At 41.2% G+C, this 21,829-nt stretch overlaps 1 protein-coding gene across 7 annotated transcripts in view; it reads left to right on the top strand.

The window, feature by feature from the left end:
- Positions 1–21,829, top strand: part of RNF38 (ring finger protein 38) — an 82,500-nt gene that overhangs the window by 43,472 nt on the left and 17,199 nt on the right. For 6 of the 7 annotated variants that reach the window (XM_065661842.1, XM_065661841.1, XM_065661847.1 and 3 more), the window contains 3 exons: positions 8,396–8,589; positions 16,058–16,271; positions 17,699–17,866. In XM_065661842.1, coding sequence (XP_065517914.1) covers positions 8,396–8,589; positions 16,058–16,271; positions 17,699–17,866 — 576 coding nt within the window. Of the gene's footprint in view, positions 1–2,617; positions 2,728–8,395; positions 8,590–16,057; positions 16,272–17,698; positions 17,867–21,829 lie in introns of all 7 variants that reach the window. The other variant, XM_065661845.1, reaches the window with a different exon arrangement.

The following is a 21,829-nucleotide window of genomic DNA, read 5'->3' as shown; positions in this document are numbered from 1 at the left end:
TGTATTTTAGTTTCACACGCCTAAATGAAAAAATCAATAGTGGATACACACAGTACATGGAAACTATATGTAGAGAATACTTTGGCATGAGGACAGCATTGGGCTGGACTTCTCTTGAGATTCTTTGCCCCATCAGCTGAAAGAACAAAATTGAAAACTTGATTTCTTTGAAGTCTGGATTTATCTGAACACCTTGTCTTGATGTCACCTGTTTCCTCTTGCCCTGGCATCCTTTTAAGTATATCAGTATTTCACTATATTTTATGACATTTGAAATAATTTCTTCATAGTGATGAACATATTTGAATGGCACATATGCTGAATTTAACATGTTTCAGCCTTGTATATAGGGAAATTAGCCCATTTTCTATAAACAGAAAAGCATGATTTTAATTTAAAACTTAACCTCCTGTTCTATTTACATACCAAAACAGGAATTCAGGACTGTTGGCACCATCACCTGAAATGGTGTTTTCTGTATTGTGTTTGGGGTGTTGGTGTCAAAACATGGACACTTTAGCTCAGATCTTGGTAGGCAACTTGAAGTGGTAGGAAATGATAAATTGAGAATAGAAAAAAAAAAATCTGATTGGATACTAGTACTATTTGTTGCATAACTTTTAACCTTTCTTGGTTTAAGTAAGAAGGCTTAAAAATACACTAAACATATGTGACAGGTTTTGCTTACTACCATAGAGCATGTTAACTGAAGGAAACAGCTGCAGGAACAGTGCTCTTTTCATTTACTATCACCCACACCACAAAGTTCAGTTCAAAATTGAGTCCATATATTGGGATTTGAAAATAAAATTTATATTTTTACAACAACTTTGTTCTTTAATTGAGAGGATGGTATAGCTAAGGGGTTTTTCCCTTACTGAAGTTCGTTTGGTGTTTGGATTATGAGAGGTAATGATCCATATCTGGAAAAAACACCTTTATGTGATATAAAAATTAATACTATTTTTTTAATATATATATATAATTTAGCAGCATTGAAATGGCTTTCATTCATTTTTATGAAAAATTATTTTAAATTCTTTTCACATTTCAAGGGATTCTTGTTTGCATGCAGCAAATGCCATAAGCAGTAACAAGTAGTGCTCAGATTCTATTTGAAGAACTTTGAGATGACAGGGTGTTTTCTTGATTCTTAAACTCACTTCAGTTTTAGGAAATGAGATGTTTCAGATATTATATATGCATTGTGGCTTGCCCTGACCTTTTTGAATGAGCAGTGGAACTTGAAAATGAGGAAGGTGTAGTACTACTAAACACGATTTGCTTGTTTTCTTTTTGCTGATGAGTGTGCCAGATAGGATGCTGAGATTTTTACGCCTTTTTAATGTTTTTCTGTGTTTTAAATTCACATGCAACAAAGAAATATTCCAGCATTTTTTACAAGAAATTGTTGCCTAAGAATCAAATTCTTAAGATTGTTGAAAATACTTACTGTGGGAAACTTGAACAGTTTAGATTTAGTAAATGTTGTTTCTTGCGTATCCTAAACATTAGATTAAATGGGAATTGCATGTCAGAAGGAACTAACGCAGAGAAAACCTTGGGAATGGCTTGTCAGCCTGATGCCAAATAAACAGCAAATTCAGCATTCAGATTATTAGAGTGTTCTGATCATAAATAAAATGAAGAGGTACATTTGATGGAATGTAGCATATGCTATTGGTATGCAATTCGCAATCACATGCCTCAGGTCTTTTGCAAAAACATGTTGTGTGGAGGATTCATTGTCAGTTTTGGTTGCTGAAGAACAGCATTGTCCATTGTGCTTGCCATCTGTAAATAATGAATTAATCCCATTGAACATTAGTGAATTAGTGACAGCTCAGAAAGGCTACTGGTAAGTGGGTTTGGTACAGGGGTTAGGTACAGAAGCAGTCTAATTGATACATACCACTGTATCTCTGAAACACAAAAAATTAACTGGACTTGCATCCTCTTTATACCATGGGCAGTGCAGTTCTTATTTTACAAATTGTGTTCCTTTTACCAAATACTGTGTAAATTTTCTCTCTTTCATAGATTTATTTAGGTTAGAAGAGGCCTTTAAGATCATCAAGTCCAACCATTAACCACTACTAAGTTTTAGGTAGAGGACTTTAACAGGAGCATTCATGTGCAGTAACTGTGGAAATACCCTGCTCCCATTCTTGCAGTGGAAATAAACGTGTTTGGAAACCAGGCTCCAGTGTTCTCTGCAGCTTGATTGTGCTCCCGTTTCTCTGATATACAGATTACAGCAGAGACCAGAGCTCTGTCTATGATACCTATCCTACATTAATGTATAATTGCATGTACGTTTTTTTTTTTGTGTGTACATTTTTACATCCTGACTGCTCAGTGAGGGTGTTCTTATTACAGTATATAACAGTTGAGGTTTATGTACGTTTTCCTCAGTGGGAATAGCTGCTTCTCTCTTCCTCCTTTACCAGACACAGAACTTTTCTCATAAATGGTGTCAGAATAGGTTTTGGTTTTTTTTTTAGACATTGACTGATTTCTGTTGGAACTAGTTGATGGGTTCTTGAGGTTTTGCGAGGGACAGACTGGTGAAGAGATAACATCTTTCGTACTTCTGCATTGTCAATACTAATGACAGGTTAGGTGAATGGTTGGACACTGGAAGAACCACGTTGCCAGGACATGCTCTGATGTGGAGGCACCTCCTGACAAAAAATCTCAGTTACACTGCACTTCCAAGAGCAACAGGTCAGTTAAATGCAGGTCTGCAGTGAACTGGCCTGTAAACTCTTTATCTTGTAATGCCAGACCTAAGTTAGACTTCTGCCTCTGCTGGTTTGTGGGGTGAGATGGAATGAGACTTAGAAGACTCTCTGAGTCTTGATAACTCCATCCAGTCACATAGTGACTTTTGTTTTGGTTCTGGTGTCCTCGGGCACAGCTCTTCCAGACCTTACTAGACCTGAGCTGTATTACGTACTTTAACTGAGCTTAGTCCTGGCCTATGATTAAGCCACTGCATTTGGGTGCAACTGTCTGTTCAGCCCAAGAATGTGTTGCTGTTGTAGGTATGATCAGAGCTCTAGTGGAGTGGAAATCAGATCGCTGTTGTTGGGACTGCATAGATTGTTTGCAGGTGCAATGTGCAAAATGCTCTATTTACTAGTCCATTAGGTATACCTATAGTAACATTTGAAAATGCTTATTAATTTCATGTGTCATGGGAAAAATAATTGCCTTTTCATGCAGTTATATGCATTTATGAAGAGGAAACATGCAGCTGCAGATTACCAGTCACCCTGGTAGGGTTATATGTGGTATATCCATCAGACTGTGCTTACTGTGTAAAAACATCTAAGGAAAAGGCTATGCTTGAAAATTCTCTTTGAGTATTAGTTTACTTTTATTATAAAAGGTCTTTGTGGACTGTGGGTAGATGTAGTTTGTTCCCTACATTTGAAATTGAGGGTATCTCCTGGGTTCAGCTGTAATAGTTATTTTTCTCCTCCCTAGTAGCTGATGCAGTGCTGTGTTATGGATTTAGGCTGAGAAACAATGCTAACACACTGATAAGGTTTAGTTCTTGCTCAGTAGCACTTACCCTGATCAAGGACTTTTCGGTCTCTCATGCTCTGTGAGTGAGGAAGGGCACAAGAAGCCAGGAGGGAGCAGAGACAGGACACCTGACCCAAACTAGCCAAAGGGGTATTCCATACCACAGCACATCATGCCCAGTATATGGACTGGGGGGAGTCACCGAAAGGCCCAGATCACTGCTCGGGTCAGCCTTGGGTGTTGGTCGGCAGGTGATAAGCAGTTGTATTGTGCATCACTTGTGTTGATTGTTGTTTTTTCCTTTCACTTTTTATATTCTCTCCCCTTGTTATTTGCCTCATTAGTAGTAGTAGTTCAGTTACTGGACTATTCTCGTCTCAACCTGTGGGGTTTATGTTCTTCTGATTCTCCTCTTTATCCCAGCCTGGGTGGGAGTAGAAGAGGCTGAGCAAGCAGCTGTGTGGTGCCAAGTTACCCACTGGACTTAAGCCACAACAGGGTATGGAGTAGTTTCTTCTTGTACTTGCCAGGACCATTAAGTGAAAACATGCAAAGGGTTGGAGAGAAGAGTGATTTTCAGATATGGTCAGCAATTGTTTTGGTAATAATTCCCTTCTGTGATGGTTGATATCTCTGTGTGTGTCTATGTATGCAGTCTTTATAATTTGTTTGGAAAGGGAGAATGGAAAAGAAACACCTCAAAGGGTGCTGTGTTGGTGAAAATATTTAATCTTTCGCAAATGAAAGAAACATATACAGAAGTTTAACAAACCATTTCCTAATTATTTATTAGTATGTTTCCTTTAAAGGGTATTTTACAAGCAGGCATACTGTTTAATCACCTTTGTTACCATTACACTGTGAGAGTTTATACGGCACACAGATGAAAACGGGGCAGAATACTGGGGGTGGGTGCTTGTGATAGGATGACGTTTGGGTATGAGATTGTAGGTTTTAGCATCTTGGCGTAAGTTACTTCTTTTACTAGCAGCAATCTGATGCCTTTGTTCTGACACAGTTGCCTTTAAAGATGAAGTAATCTATGTTTCTCTTCATCATGCTTTTTTTGTTGAATTAATATCTAAAATAAGGCGGTGTTTTTACCTTGTTCATTAAAAGCTCCATACAATAATCTTGATAGCTGCCAGACATTCTACTCTTGCTGTCTGCTGGGCAGGAGAAAAATCCATAGCACAATAGCTGTGATAAGCAGCAGTAATCCCAGAGAATGTTTTGAATGTTAGCAAGATGCAAATAGAGTGGTTTGGAGATTTGTGAAGCTGCTGTCATTGCTGGAAGTATCATACTCTGCGAATAAACTATTTAATTTAATGACCAGCTTAACATAGATTGCAAAAGTTGTACTGGCAATAGTAGATACTCCACGTTTGTTGAACATGCTTGTTGAAAATGACATGAAACAAATCTTAAATTCTACAGGATATGTCTGTCATTAGCTCCCTCTGCTTTCCCACATTCTAGTATTACCTTGCTAGAATCATCACATGCAAATTGGTTTCTTAATAAAAGCTAAGATAAATCACAAAATCTTACTTGAGTTTCGGTTTGTGTTGGGTTTTTTTCACATTGTTTGCAGATAAATCTGGCTTAGTTTCAGGTTACTTCTTTTTCAGTACAAAAAAAGACATAATTATATTTTAAATTATACTTACATGCATTTTCAAAAATTATCTTTATTTGCTTTCTAATGGAAAACAATTTTGGGTGAAACTAGTGTTGCTGACTGCAGAAGGCAATTACCCTTATTATGGGGTTTGCAATAGCTGTGCCAGTGAGGGATTTGGAGTGATGATAAAGGCTAACTGCTTAGCAGTTTGCATCTCCACTGTCTTTGAAGTGGTGCTCTCCACGAACAAAAGGGAAAAATTTTTCAAGAACTGCTTCTCCAAAGTAAACTGCTTTCTGCAGGGCAGGGTGTATTAGGGCAGGGAGGGGAAGGTGCCAGGTTTAAATTGGGGCAGTAGCAGTGGAAGATCCCCAGTCCAAGACACGTATGGAATGTGGCAAGACAGCAGTGGTCCTTTTGTTATATTGGTGTTTCATTTAATGCCAGCTTCACTAAACGTGGTGTTTCCTTCCTCTGTTTGACTTTTCCTTTTGCACTTCCAAGACCCCAGCATACCTTATTTAGCTGTGAGTTTATGACTTACATTTCTCTTTGAGTGGACTTATATCATCAGGATATAAAAACTCCCATCCTGAAAGCTCCAACTTGTGCCACGAGTCATCCTTCTCTCTAACTCATTCTGTCACATCAGTGAAACAGATTAAATAAGCATCTCTGAACAGCAGAGCTAAGCACCTCTGAATGGCAGAACAAATGTTGCACAGTTCCCTTATGATTTGTCCGCTGGTGACATTGTGTGAAATCTCACAAAACACATACTTTCACAGTAGTTTTGCTCTCAAGGCACTTGTCAGAGATCTCTTCCATTTTTGTGGTGCTGAGCACCTGAGGGAAAAGTCACGCTTTGCCTGGATATGCACTTTGTGGAACCCTCGTGTGCACACATTCATTTTGAACTATTTTCCTCTAAAAAATTCAAGTGCAGTTAGTCAAGGAGTTCAAAAGAGAATGAGCCACAAGCATATGCATCCATTGTCAGCCTATTTCCTTAAAAATATGGTGATAGTTCTACATTTATCTAATAGATGTAGAATTAAAAATGGACACCCTTGCTTACTTTATGCTTTTATTGGGGTTGCTTCCTCTTTTTTTACCCTTTTCTGTGCCTTACTTATGTTATAAAGGTCTTTGTGGGCTGCAGGATATATGTAACATTTTTCTCCTTCCTAGTAGCTGGTGCAATGCTGTGTTACAGATTTAGTCTGAGAACAATGCTGGTAATGCACCGCTGTTTTAGTTCCTGCTACGTAATGCTTACCCTGATCAAGGACTTTTCAGTCTCTCATGCTCTGCCAGTGAGGAGGTGCACAGGAAGTGGGGAGGAAGCTTTACCAGTTATTGCTTGAGCTATAGTATAGTAGGGGAAAACTACAATTTGTATTAAAGTATTTGAAAAGGACTGGAATTTAGTTAAAATGGCCACAAGTCAAAAGAGAGGAAAAGTACCTTTTTCTGTTAAACACCTGGACAAAATTTTCAGGTGGTAAAGAAGAGCATGCTTGCCCTGGAAAGAACCTTGACAATTATATGTATGTCAGTGGTACTTACCAAGAAGCAATGGAGAGTATTCAGAAGATGGTCAGCCCCTGTAGAGCCAAAAACCAGAAGATGTCCATAGACTAGTCTACAAGTAAATCTGAAATAGGACCTTTAACAAGCTATGGGGACAAGGCTCTGAGGGACAGGTTTGGAACATAAAGCTGTTGCGGACAAGGTCAGTTTTCTGTGCATCAGATGTCCGGGGTCATTTTGGTTAATTGAAATAGTGCTGTGGTGGGCTGAAATGGAAGTGGTGGGTCGAGCAACATGTTGGAGAGCAGGAGAATACCATGATTTGGCTTGCTGACGGAGTGTTCTGTCAGAGAAGTCTGTGATGTTTGGACACGAGGATGGATCCACTGTGGATGTTCCTCTGTTTTTAGTTCTTGCATGTTCAGTTGGTGAGCTCCTGGGTAGAACTTGTATTTTTATGTATTTTCATTTATGCTTGTTAACAGCATGGTGTGTGATAATTCTGACAGAATAATGGGTTGAAGAGCAGGGGCATTTATTGCATTTGCTGCTGGATTCAGAGACATCTGTAGGCTCTTTTGAGAAGAATGACAGCTCTATTTGAGGATTCAGTAGTGAAGGGGAGGGGTGGTTGTGTTCAGAACCAACTGATAATATGACATGGAGGAGATCCTAATTGGATCTTCTTGATCACTTGACAAGTCTTCATCCACTGATCTTCTGGAATTCCTACAGTTCTGTCTTTAATCAGGTAACCCAAATGCTTGATTTCATAAACAGGAGGAGTATGTTTACCATAGTTGATACGGATTCCTACTGCCTGAAGAAAATTGCAGACAACGTGGCTAACTGTAGCAAGGTACCTAGAGCTTGAGTGGTAGAGGGGGAAGTCGTTCATACAAGCAAAACCCCAGATATGGAACCTGCGAGAAATTTCGGTGGTGAGGGCAGTTGTGAAGATATGGAGGAGAAAAAGGGCTGAGACCAATGCCCATTACTCATATTATTAACACTGAAAACTTCAGGCACTGTGCAGTGCCTGCAGATTTCTAGTGAGGTACACAGACTTAGCCAAAGACCGGTCATTATTTTATTTTCAGGTTATGTAAGTACTTTTAATGAATAAATAGAAGTATGGAACACCACTGCACTGAGATAGCAGAGTTAAAATAGGCTGCAGTACTATTTTAACTCTGTAAAATACATACAGATGTCTGTATGAACTCTTAAGTACAGACCTGAAAGGAGAGGGAAGCAATACAGAGTGCAAGATCTGCATGATTATCTGCTCACTGACAAGTATGGATTACACTGTTTTGAAGACTGTATATTTTTTTCATGCTTCTGTAACCTATAAATGCTATGGTAGAAGAGGATGTAAAATAGGGTATGCCTTATTTTCTTCATGTTACTCTCCTATCTTACATAGTTTTGCATGGATGTTAGAATTTTTATCTTTTAATGCTGCTAAAATATGATTTAGTAGTAATGCTTTTAGGGGTTAGGGAGCCATCACCAATTTGTGTTATGGAGGTAATAAATAGTCAACTTCTTGAGGGTGTTCAATTTTATGGTGGTTTAGTGCAGTCTTCAGTAAGTCACTCCTAGTGCTAGCTGCAAAGCAATACTGAAATGTGGACTGTAATTCACTCATCCGGAGGTGGGTTTTGGTTTTGTTTTATTTGTTTTTAACTGGCATAGAGCGAAGACAGTCCTAGTCCAAAGCGACAGCGCCTTTCCCAGTCAGTCTTTGACTATTCAGCATCATCACCAGCTCCGTCACCACCAATGCGACCATGGGAGATGGCACCAAACAGGCAGCCACCTTTGGCTCGGCCCAGCCAACACCACTTCTCAGGGGAACGATGCAACACACCGGCACGAAACAGGAGGAGGTAAGCAAGCTGTGTAGATTGGGGAACAATTTCCTACTCTTCCTGATTTCAGCTTAAGGGAGGTGTATTTCAGGCAGTACTGACTAAATCACACGTGGTAAACACATTAACACTTCCTTTGAACAGCAAGTTGTTAGTTGTAGCTGAAAAGTTATTGGAAGTGTGATGGGTGTGAATAGCCAACTCCAGGAAGGGAGTGGTCATTAACATTTTTTATCATGAGCCTGATTCACTCTGCACTTTAGAAAAGTGCAAGAAAAAAACTTTCTCATCAGGTGCTTCTAAAGATACTCAGAGCTGTTGATGGAGTACTGTGATTTTCACCGCACTCACAATTGTTTCCATATATACAAACAATCTAAACAAAAACAAGGGATGCTGGTTGGGGAGGTTAACACAGTGTCATTTGTGGGGTGGATGATTCACATATATACAATAGGAATTAGATTTTCATGCTGGTTTTAGCCTCTCTCAATAACCTCTCTAAGCAGAGGTTAGCAAAGAAGTTCCAATGGATGTGAATGGCCAGGGTGAACTGGTTCCTGGATGACTGATAGTATAGGAAAGCTTAAAACAACAGACTTCTTTACTATCCTAGTTAAACTAGTAACCCAAAACACAAGTTTTCATTGTCTCATATTCTGCCTCAAAATTGCTGGGTCATCTAATCAAAGTTAAAACACACTATCACTCTGTTTTGCTTCTGAGAAATGTGGCTTGGTCTGTACAAAATTAAAGTGTCTGTGCTTCCTCATGAATATGAAATACTAAACCTAAGAAATGTATAACTGGTTTTCTTCTGATTCTACAAGTCAGATTTGTCAACCATGATCAGTCAGGGATGGTTTTGAGGCAAGAGACCTTAAAACTTGCTGTTTTTTTTATCTCTGCTTCAAGTCCATGAGTCTGAAAGCTTTCAGTGAGTGGCATTCAAAATGCACAGCTCTTGAAGCAGCTTGTCAGAAATCAGAAAGAAGTTAAATTCTGAACTTGCAGGGTTATTGTGAAGATAGAAGATCAGGCCTTCTGTGCAGTTTAGTATAGGGAGGCTCTGCAGGGGCATTTATAGAATCATAGAATAGAATAGAATCCTAGAATAGTTAAGGTTGGAAAGGAACTTAAGATCATCTAGTTCCAGCCGCCCTGCTATGGGAAGGGACACCTTGCATTAAACCATGTCACTCAAGGCTTTGTCCAACCTGGCCTTGAACACCACCAGGGATGGAACATTCACAACTTCCCTGGGCAGGCCATTCCAGTGCCTCACCACCCTAACAGGAAAGAATTTCTTCCTTATATCCAATCTAAACTTCCCCTGTTTAAGGTTTAACCCATTACCCCTTGTGCTGTCACTACAGTCCCTGACGAAGAGTCCCTCCCCAGCATCCTTGTAGGCCCCCTTCAGATACTGGAAGGCTGCTGTGAGGTCTCCATGCAGCCTTCTCTTCTCCAGGCTGAACAGCCCCAACTTTCTCAGCCTGTCTTCATATGGGAGGTGCTCCAGTCCCCTGATCATCCTCATGGCCCTCCTCTGGACTTGTTCCAACAGTTCCATGTCCTTTTTATGTTGAGGACACCAGAACTGCACACAATACTCCAGGTGAGGTCTCACAAGAGCAGAGTAGAGGGGCAGGATCACCTCCTTCGACCCGCTGGTCACGCTCCTTTTGATGCAGCCCAGGATACGGTTGGCTTTCTGGGCTGCAACCGCGCACTTGTCGGCTCATGTTCATTTTCTCATTGACCAGCACTCCCAAGTCCTTCTCTGCAGGGCTGCTCTGAATCTCTTCTTTGCTCAACTTGTAGCTGTGCCTGCGACTGCTCTGACCCAGGTGTAGGACCTTACACTTGTCATGGTTGAACTTCGTAAGGTTGGCATCAGCCCACCTCACAAGCATGTCAGGGTCCCTCTGGATGCCATTCTTTCCCTCCAGTGTCTCGGATGAACCACACAGCTTGGTGTCATCGGCAAACTGAATTTAATCCACAGTAGTTTTAACCTTAAAATGGTTTGAACTGAGATGCCTAGAACATGCTCTATTTGGCCTTTTTGATGTCCAGCCAGCCTACGTAACTTTCTTTGCAATGTTCATTAATGTCTCCTGCAGAGTAAATATAGTGCGTAACAAGCTAAATGCCAAAGAGCTGAATCTAGACAGCTTGGATGTACTGTGGGATGAAGGAGAAGAACGAGATGTGCAGAAGGTGAATGTTCCCCTACGCTTTATCAGGGCATGTTTTAGCTTGGTTGCACTGTTGCATCTGAGTTTAGCTGTAGGTCAGTTCCAGGATAGTACCACAGCCAGTCTCCTCTCCTGGAACAAGATTGATACGGAAAACAAGACATACATGTCTCTCATTTTCCAGGGGTCTTTTTGAGTCTTAGAATGCTCTGGGGCCTTACAAGAACTAATAATGATTCTCATGGAGCAGATAATGATTCCTTGAGATCATTGTGAGTTTATCTGTTGTTAATACTTTAGATGAGGTCATGCATGTGCTTTTGAAGCCAGTTTCCTCTTTTCTCTGCTTTGTTTTCTGTCCTTCCATCACAAACTGGTCTTAGAGTTGGAGTTTCTCAGATGAAGTTAAGATGAAAGGTGCACTCCAATTGTAAATGGTCGTTCAGCTCAAGGGAACAGACTAGGGCACGTGCAAAGAAACGCTCTGCAGTGTTATGTGGTGTGGACGTCACTCTGACCCACCATCACCAGCGTTAACTCTTGTCCTACCAGTTCACTCCTGTTGGTCATCACAGGCTGTGCTGGTTTTTATCATCTGGATTTTTTTCATTGTCTGGGTTACTACTCAGACATTACGTCTTTGTGTTAGGGGGTTTGTACTGTGGGTAGCACAAGAGTGCCCAAATTCATTGTGTGGGTATTTTTTTCAGATTCTTTCTAAGCAAATAAACACTCTGTTTAGAAAAGTAGGCTTCTGGTATGAATTTGCAGAAATAATGTTGGTTTTGTCCAACTACTTATGATACAGATAAATTATGAATTTAAAAGTATAATGCATGCCTGTATGAAACAGAGGAGGCCCTTCCAACTTACCTTTATTAGTTATTGTGAAATGGGGAAATCTGTGCCATTGCTGTGCCTCACCTTTTTCTGTGCTTCCTTTCCTCGTCTTGAATGTAATTCTGAACTAAACAAATTTTAAGACTATGTTGCTGCAAAGAAATGACCCTTGTTAGGAAATGCTAAGATGTGCAAACACTAAGTGCAGTTCTGGGTACCTTTAGATGGCCCTTCCTACCTCGGGGTGGGAATGCCTGCAGTTTTTCACCACTTCCATCCTGTCTCTTTGTTTTAACCAAACATTTACCATGTTTGTACTGTGCATGTAAAATCGGAGGCTAAGGTTTTTGTGGGTATAAAGGACTTCAAGCACAAGCTAATTACTGGTGTTAAGTAATATTTTTTGTCCCGTGTCTTGATAATTCTATTGGAGTAGTTTCCAATAATTCAGGAAGCTTGTAGAGCTATGTATCTGGATGCTCTGATTTTTTCTGTATTAAAAGTATAGTTTCTTTATAATTCTGCAAGGGAAAAACAAAGAAACAAACAAAAACCCAAACAAACCCCCAAAGCAAAAAAACAAACACTTGCTTTTTTTGAGAGGATCCTTCTCACTTCTCTCACTCTAGAAGTAATCCCAGCTTTTCTGGCTGCTTCCTCATCATTCTGGGTTCATAGAAAAGTAAAGCCAGACTTTGTAGGAAAGACAGCAGTAGGAATAGTTTTATGAGAAGCTACCTGGTCTAAGTGCTGGGGGCAGTTAGAGAACTTCTGTTCTTCTTACAAAGCATTGGGTCTGGTTTTCATAGCTTCCCCCTATCCCTGCAGCTTTTCCAAACAGAAGTCCTAGCATAGACTTTTTATGTTAAAGTATTCAGAGCATTTCTGTTTCAGAGCAGGAAATAGCAACTTTAAAGCAACCTTAATACTCAAAAAAGTAGAACATCTTTTTGCGTTAATAGCTGTGGGTTAGAAATCTTATATGCCAGTTTCATCTAATGAGAATGTAGCAGGTGTGTCAGTAGTACGGAGATGGAGAGTGTAAAAAAAGCGTGGGAAAGGAGACTGACATTAAAGCAAGTATGATAGTAAGGTTAAATGTGGCTTTTTGGTGTGTAGAAGAAAGCACAGCTTGTATGTTCATGGTAATGCGTAAAGATAAAAAGACTGCACATTCGTTGTTTGTTTATTTTAAGAATGGGCTGTGTTAATCTGATGTTATGCCTTCTGTCTGACCTGTGAATGAGCATTTTTGTCAGTTCTCAGGCAATAATGGCATAGCATCCCTGTGAAATAGAGCAGAAGAACAGTGGCTTGAGACATCTTATCATGTAGTCAGAGCATCTGAATAGCTAGTAACATGCTCCCCCTTCCACAGAGGATATCTGTTCTATGCAGCATGAAAGTTGGACTTAAGGAATGTCTGGAATTTACCAACAGGTTTCAGAGGGTTGTTTTGTTTTTTGTAATAGTTATATAGTGAGAGTGAAAACTGTTGTTTTCTCTTCCACATACTGTTGGAGAAGACAAGATCACATCTCCATATACCTCTCCTCCTTTCTTTCTTCTTCCTCCCTCCTTTCTTCAGTGCAGTTTGGTTCCTTCAGCATCTTACAGAAGTGGAAAACCATTTGTCCTATGTAGCTTTCTTTAATTGGCTTTTGCCTCTGGGACCTGTATTATATAGCTCTGGGAAGCTAGGGACCAGGTTAGGAAGGCTAAGGCCCAGTTAGAATTAAACTTGGCTAGGGATGTTAAGGATAACAGGAAGGGATTCTACAGGTACGCAGCAAACAAAAAACAGACTAGGGACAAAATAGACCCCCTGAGGAAGCTCTCGGGAGAACTGGCTACACAGGATTTGGAGAAGGCTGAGGTTCTGAATGACTTCTTTGCCTCGGTCTTCACTGGCAAAGGCTCTGACCACACCACCCAGGTCTTAGAAGGCAGACACAGGGACTGTGAGAATGAAGACCTTGGGCCCACTGTAGGAGAGGATCTGGTTCGAGACCATCTTAAAAATCTGAACATGCACAAGTCCATGGGACCTGATGAAATCCATCCGCGGGTCCCGAAGGAGCTGGCGAATGAAGTTGCTAAGCCACTGGCCATCATATTTGAAAAATCATGGCAGTCAGGTGAAGTTCCTGACGACTGGAAAAAGGGAAATATAACCCCCATTTTCAAGAAGGGGAAAATGGATGATGCAGGGAACTACGTATCAGTCAGTCTCACCTCTGTGCCTGGCAAAATCTTGGAGCACATTCTCCTGGAAGGCATGCTAAGGCACATGAAAAACAACAAGGTGCTTGGTGACAGCCAGCATGGCTTCACTAAGGGGAAATCCTGGTTGACCAATTTGGTGGCCTTCTATGATGGAGCTACAGAAGTGATGGACAAGGGTAAAGCAGTAGATGTCATCTACCTGGACTTGTGCAAAGCATTTGACACTGTCCCACATGACATCCTTCTCTCTAAATTGGAGAGATATCAATTTGATGGATGGACCATTCAATGGATAAAGAACTGGCTGGATGGCTGCACACAAAGAGTTGTGGTCAATGGCTCAATGTCCGGCTGGAGATCAGTAACGAGTGGTGTCCCTCAGGGATCAGTGTTGGGACCGGTCTTGTTCAACATCTTTGTCGCTGACATGGACAATGTGATTGAGTGCGCCCTCAGCACACAGCTCGATGACACCAAGCTGTGTGGTTCGGTTGATACGCTGGAGGGAAGGGATGCCATCCAAAGAGACCTCGACACACTTGTGAGGTGGGCTGATGCCAACCTTACGAAGTTCAGCCATGCCAAGTGCAAGGTCCTACACCTGGGTCGGAGCAATCGCAGGCATGGCTACAGATTGGGCAAAGAAGAGATTCAGAGCAGCCCTGCAGAGAAGGACTTGGGGGTGCTGGTCAATGAGAAAATGAACATGAGCTGGCTTCAGTGTGCGCTTGCAGCCCAGAAAGCCAGCTGTATCCTGGGCTGCATCAAAAGGAGCGTGACCAGCGGGTCGAAGGAGGTGATCCTGCCCCTCTACTCTGCTCTTGTGAGACCTCACCTGGAGTATTGTGTGCAGTTCTGGTGTCCTCAACATAAAGAGGACATGGAACAGTTGGAACAAGTCCAGAGGAGGGCCACGAGGATGATCAGGGGACTGGAGCACCTCCCGTATGAAGATAGGCTGAGAAAGTCAGGGCTGTTCAGCCTGGAGAAGAGAAGGCTGCATGGAGACCTCATAGCAGCCTTCCAGTATCCGAAGGGGGCCTTTAGGGATGCTGTGGAGGGACTCTTTATCAGGGACCGTAGTGATAGGACGAGGGGTAATGGGTTAAACCTTAAACAGGGGAAGTTTAGATTGGATATAAGGAGGAAGTTCCTTCCTGTTAGGGTGGTGAGGCAGTGGAATGGGTTGCCCAGGGAAGTTGTGAGTGTTCCATCCCTGGCAGTGTTCAAGGCCAGGTTGGAAGGGGGGTTGGAACTAGATGATCTTGAGGTCCTTCCCAACCCTAACTATTCTGTGATTCTATGATTCTGTATGTGTTGTGGAGATGGGAAGGCATGTATTGAAAGTAATGGGGGATGGTTTTCGTGCTTTCGGTTCCTCCCCTTTCCAAATAACTGAGACTTTACTTGATCAGGACATCTCATAGTGAGTTCGGTACTTTTGTGTGCGTAATTATTCTGAGTGTTGAACCTGAGCTGCTGGTCTCAGGAGTCTTAAGTTTAAGATAGCAGCAGTTCTGCTCAGAAGACACACACAATTATATACGTCATAATAGAATATATAATTAAATCCTATGCCTGTAGATCAGTTTCTCAGAAGTGGATGCTCTGGTCTTAATCCGTCTATGTGACAGTTCTCCACTCTGAAAGATTAACATAGTCACAATTTCCCGGGATCTTCTGGACAGAGCTATATGAGGCACTCAACTGCGTAATGACCAGGGAGAGCTGGAAAATATATTTTGTTTCTTCAGTCTGCTGCTTTGGCACCATCACTAAATGAGCAACCATTCTCTGCCCTAGGTGGAGCAAGGACCCTCTGGAATTCTGTGATCATGTAGTGAAGGCTTTTCACCTAGAATGAATTCACAGAAATGTCTTGAAATTTTGTTGTCTTGACTTTTGAGCACGTTTTGTCAGTTCAAGTGATTTTTTTTTTTTTTTAATCCAGGTTAATGTTTACATAAAAGTTGTTGCTGATACCATTTACAGCGTTAAGCTATGCTCCATTAAGCACTTCTATGCTGAAAAAAGTGTAATCTCTAAGGCTTTTAGTAGTTTCGTCATTAAGAAGTTTTATTCCAATCTAATAAACCTGTTCAGTAAAATTCTTCAGTGTAAAAAAAAAAAAAAAAAGATATTCATTCTCTTGTGGGTTTAGTTATTAAGAAGGATTTGTGTCATTTACATAATCTCTAATTTTTTTAATGCATTTCCAGTCCTCCAGTTCGACGTCAGAGAACAAGGAGGGATCGTTTGTCTAGACATAATTCCATTAGCCAGGATGAAAACTATCATCATCTCTCTTATGGACAGCAGCAGGCAATAGAAGAGCCTCGAGCCTTTCGCCCACCGAATGTATCTCCTCGTCTGTTGCACCCAGCAGCTCACCCACCACAGCAGAATGCAGTGATGGTTGACATTCATGATCAGGTGAGAGTTTCAGAGAACAGAGGGTTCTGAAGCTAAGTTAATATAATAAAGGTGTGATATAATAGTCAAGAATGTATTCAGTTTCACATGAAATATGTTTCCTTAGCTTAGTAGTGTTTAAATAGCTAAAATACAATATTTACAAGTAAAATTTCTGATGCATATAATGGGTTGTCTACACAAGAGCAAAGCTCATATTAATATTGTTGCATAACTAAATTAGCTGTCCAAGCCTAATCAACTCCTCCTTAAATTTCATGAAAATTAGATATGTGGTTGTTCCAGAAAGTAATTAATTTCTCTCTGCAACAGCAGTTGGCATAAAATTCTGTAATGGAGAACCTGTAATAGAAGTTTTGGGCCCCTCACTAGAAGAGGTACTGGAGTGGGTGCAGGGAAGGGCAACAGAGCTTGTGAAGGCCCTGGAGCACAAGTCTGAGGAGGAGTGGCTGAAGGATCTGGAGGGCTTTACTCTAGAGAAGAGAAGGCTCAGGGGGGACTTTATCGCTCTCTACAACTGCCTGAAAGGAGGATGGAGCCAGGAGGTGGCTGGTCTCTTCTCCAAGGAGCAAGGGATAGGACAAGAAGAAACAGCCTCAAGCTGTGCCACGGGAGGTTTAGACTGGATGTCAGGAAGATATTTCTTTATTTTCCTCACTGAAGGGCTGTCAACTGTTGAACAGGCTGCCCCAGAATTGGTGGAATCATCATCCCTGGAGGAATTTAAGATGTGCAGATGTTGCCCTTAGTGTCATGGTTTAGTGGTGGACTTGGCAGTGTTAGGTTAATGGTTGGACTCAGGGATCTTAAAGGACTTTTCCAACCTAGTTGGTTCCTTGATTCTGTTGAGGTAACCTTTGTTGTACATTAGTTGCTACACAGTCATGATCTGGGAACTAGAACTGTTTATCTGGACATCCACTTCCCAACCTGCATGTGCTTGGAATGTGACTTCAACAGGCCTGCTTAAATTAGCTGGTTTGTGTTCAGTGCAGGTGTGTTTGATTATGCGTCCAGAGCATATCTCAGTAGGGAAGCATTTGTGTTTGGGACCAAGTGCAAGGTTCGAAGCTGACTCCATTTGAGGTATCTCACAGCCTTACATGTTGATGAATGATTTTACTGCTGCAGCATCTCAAAAATTGAAATTGTGTTCTTCCTTTATGCAGCAAGATCACATCACGATCAGGCTGGATAAACTTTTTCCATCCTACCTCCTCTAACTTCCAGGCACCATCCATGATCAGATGGTGTTTCCAGACTAACTGAGGTCTTCCATTTTGATGTTTTGTATCTCAGGGACGGAAACATTTTGAGAGGTCATTTTTTATTATGTTTCAGAATGGCACCCCACGTTGCACTGTATGCTGTGCAACACTGTTAAAGAGTTTACAGTAAGTCGTTAAACACATTTTCTCCTGTTGCAGATCCATCAGGGCACAGTTCCTGTCTCATACACAGTGACCACGGTGGCCCCACATGGGATACCTCTTTGCACAGGCCAGCACATCCCAGCCTGCAGCGCGCAGCAGGTCCCAGGCTGCTCAGTGGTTTTCAGCGGGCAGCACCTTCCAGTTTGCAGTGTGCCTCCCCCAGTAAGTGGGTCTCTGTTACTATGTTTAATATTAGACCTTTGTGTGGCTTTCATTGTGTTGGAAATAGCCATTTGGTCCCCCTGTGGTAAATTGCAGTGGCCTTAGAGCTGGTAAGCATATGGTACTTACCCACTGTGTTTATACAGTATGACTGTTTATAGGGTAGAGTCCTGACGTTTTTAATTCAAACTAAATGGTAGTTTATGAAATGACTTCTTAGCAGCAGCTATTCTGCATTCTTTCAGATAGTAAGAGGAAGGATTCTAAGGCTTATATTATGCAGCTTACCTAGAAAAAAAATCTTACCTTAGAGACCTTGTTCAGGAATTGGGTATATACAAAAAGGTCTGATATTCGAAAGTCAGTTTTCTTCTGAGAAGTAGTAAGATCCTGAATGATACGACTTTAAAGCTGAGAAGGGGTCTTCTGTTACTCAAAATGCTCCCATAAAGTGAATCAAAATTTAAATTTTCTTTAATAATGATGTCTCTCTGTGCTTCTCTGCGAATAAAGTGCCTTAACTGGCTAACTTGCCATATTTAAATTTGAGATAATTTGAAGTGTTTTCTCGGGATTTTTTATGTAACAACTCGGAGGTAACCACTTTCCATGTCATAGCACTCTGATGCTACCATTCTGTGGAAATGTCACCATTAAGTGTTACCAGGCACAGAGATGAAGAGTGTACCTTGAGAAGTTTCAGCAGTACAAATAAAGGTTGTAGAGCCTACTGGAAGGCTTGCTTCCCCTCTTCCCCTTCTTTTTCTAACATAAATCTGTAATATCATACATAAATACTATATATAGTGTCCACTCACTGTTTACAGTGTTGATATAAACACTCATCTCTGCCAGCTGTGTATTTGCCAGCAGTGAAGTTTTACTGTTGCATGTTTTGTGACCTCAGGGCATGAGCAAGCCTGTGACATTGTAACAGAACCATTGATGGGACCACCTATTTCTGTAAGCTGCTCATTGAAGAGTGAGTGTAATGTGCATTCATCTTGACTGGGTGACATTTATCCACATGAGTGTCATTTATCCCCTGCAATGTCTATTGCAGACAACAAGGTCTGCAGCATACTGCTGGCCAGTCTGGAGTATTTGTGGGCAATATTTCCCCTTACTTTTTAAATTCGAGAAAATCTGTTACGTGAGTCAATGTGTGCCCCTGAGGCAGAATGAGAGACAACAGTTTTCTTCTGTTCAGTGGTGGTGTTAGTGGAGCAAAGCAATCTGAGACTGGGTACACAGAGATTAGAACAGTACTTGCATAATAAATTTAGAAAGGGAAGAAAGCGACGTGTCCTAAAAAAGCAACAGCAGAGAAAAAGCTAAAATTATTCCGGGTCTTAGAGAAATCCAAACAACAGACACTAATAATCTTACCCCCTGCTTTAAACAGGTGTATTACCTGAGTAATTCATAAAATGTTTTATAATTCAACAATACAGCTGTCCTTTAATATTTAATACACAAGAGTAATATTTAGTACACAGGAGTAAAGCTCTGACTGGGTTGTTTGGACTGCATGTACAACAGTTAATCAAGTGTGTTGAGAGAATGGATGCTGTACAAGTGAATACAGAGAATTAAGATTGAGTCTGTGTAGGATCAGCAGGCAGACTCTATGCTTTCTTCTATTACATCACAGAATTGATGAATAATGTAAGTTAGGAAGGGCTCTGAAGGTCACCTGTTGAGAGCAGAATCAGTTTCCAAGGATGGAGAATTCACTGCCCCTCTAAAGCCTCAGCTCCAGTGTTGGGCTATCCTGGTGGTGAAGGTTCTCTTTTGTGTATCTGGTTGAATTTTCTTTGCTGTAACTTGGTTGCACTAGTCCTTGGTCCGTCTCTGAGGTAGTCAGGTTATGCATATCTGCTTTCATGAAGTAGCTGAAGGCAGTGGTAAGGTCTTCGCTTATTTTTCACTTTCTAAGGCAGAACAAATGAGTTCTGCAGCCTCTTTTATGCAGTGTGCTCCAAGTTTGTGGGCATCATGCTGCTGTTTCAGTGTGTCAGTGTCTTTCTTTGGCACTGGGGAGGCCAAAACTGAACTCAGGACTTGAGACACAGTTTCACAAGGTCTTAGTGGAGGGGTGGAATCTCTTTATCGGACCCACCAGTTAACACTGTTGGTAATGCCCCCCAGCAGGCCTGCAGGAGTACACTGTGGTTCTTGTGTTCTTGTACTGACATGTCCATGAGAACTCAACCTTTATTCCTGCAAATCTGCTCACCAACCACTCTCAAAATGTCCTGCTCCATGGAGTTATTCTCTTCCAGTGCCAGACTTCACATTTGCCTTTGAACTTCACATGATTCCTGTCAACCAGTTCCTCCAGCCTATAGAAGTCCATCTGAAAGGCAGCCCTGTCCTCCAGCATGTCAGCTTGCTTACCGGCTTCATCTGTGAACTTCCCAGTATCTGTTAGTTACTTCACCAATATGTCTCTGTCACTGCATATGTAATTATAAAATAAATGAGTGTCATTCATGATACACCTTTGTCAGTTTTAACACTTTTTGGAAGCATATGTACAAACAGCACAAGTTTTACAAAAGCCTGAATGAATAAACAAGGAGTTTTCATCTCTTTACACTTCAAAGATAATGCAGTCTCATTTGCTGAAACTTAAAAAGTGCCATGGTTATAGCACATGTCATTCCAGACATATATTTGAGCTATGGTGGTGATCTTCACCATAGAAAATCTTAGGATGCAACATATTTTAATATGTTCCTCTAAGTGCCTTCTGTTTTAAAGAACACTATCATAGAATCATAGAATAGTTAGGGTTGGAAAGGACCTCAAGATCATCTAATTCCAACCCCCCTGCCATGGGCAGGGACACCTCACACTAAACCATCCCACCCAAGGCTTCATCCAACCTGGCCTTGAACACCGCCAGGGATGGAGCACTATGTGGTGTTCTACCTGCAACTTGATCTTCAACTATTTCAGAGAAAAGTTCAGTTAATTAAATACAATAAAAAATGTATTTTATTAACAGAAGCACTTGCCTGTTGTGTTTCTTTTTTAGAAAAATGACTTAGTAACTGAGGGTGAAGAACAATCAGCATCTAAGAAACAACAGTAGTCAGATCAAATTAACCTGCAACTCTTTCAGTGCATGTAGGATTTATGTTTGATCACAATCACAGTAAATTGAGGTGATAGTTCCACCTCCACTACTTTAATCTGATTTTAAACTATGTCTCTACCATTTTATGCCATTATAGTCAATATGCACGATATATTTTGTGTGACATTACTAAAAAGAAAAAATGACAGGTCAGTGCTGGGTTCTCTTTCTTCGTAAGTTTTAATAACAGGTGTCTTATTAATGCCTGACATGCTGATGATGGATCAAAAAGCAAGAAAAAGAGAATGCTGTTTTTCTTGCTTCTCCATATCTAGAGTAAAACTGAACTGGAAGTAAAACTGAACACTTCCACAAAGCACATTTCTGCTGCCTTGCAGTGCCTTCATCATTCAGTGTTCAGACTTCAGTGCCCAAAGTTTCTTTTGTGCAAGGAATGTCAAAGAAGAGAGAAAAAGGGCTATTTCCCACAGTAGAATCATAGAATCATAGAATAGTTAGGGTTGGAAAGGACCTCAAGATCATCTAGTTCCAACCCCCCTGCCATGGACAGGGACACTTCTCACTAAACCATCCCACACAAGGCTTCATTCAACCTGGCCTTGAACACCGCCAGTGATGGAGCACTCACAACCTCCCTGGGCAACCCATTCCAGTGCCTCACCACCCTAACAGGAAAGAATTTCCTCCTTATATCCAATTTAAACTTCCCCTGTTTAAGTTTTAACCCGTTACCCCTTGTCCTGTCACTTCAGTCCCTGACAAAGAGTCCCTCCACAGCATCCCTATAGGCCCCCTTCAGGTACTGGAAGGCTGCTATGTGGTCTCCATGCAGCCTTCTCTTCTCCAGGCTGAAAAGG

Source organism: Lathamus discolor, chromosome Z, assembly GCF_037157495.1.
Source record: "Lathamus discolor isolate bLatDis1 chromosome Z, bLatDis1.hap1, whole genome shotgun sequence".
NCBI lineage: Eukaryota > Metazoa > Chordata > Aves > Psittaciformes > Psittacidae > Lathamus > Lathamus discolor.
The sequence above is the reverse complement of the archived record's forward strand: the minus strand, read 5'-3'. Positions and strand labels throughout refer to the sequence as shown.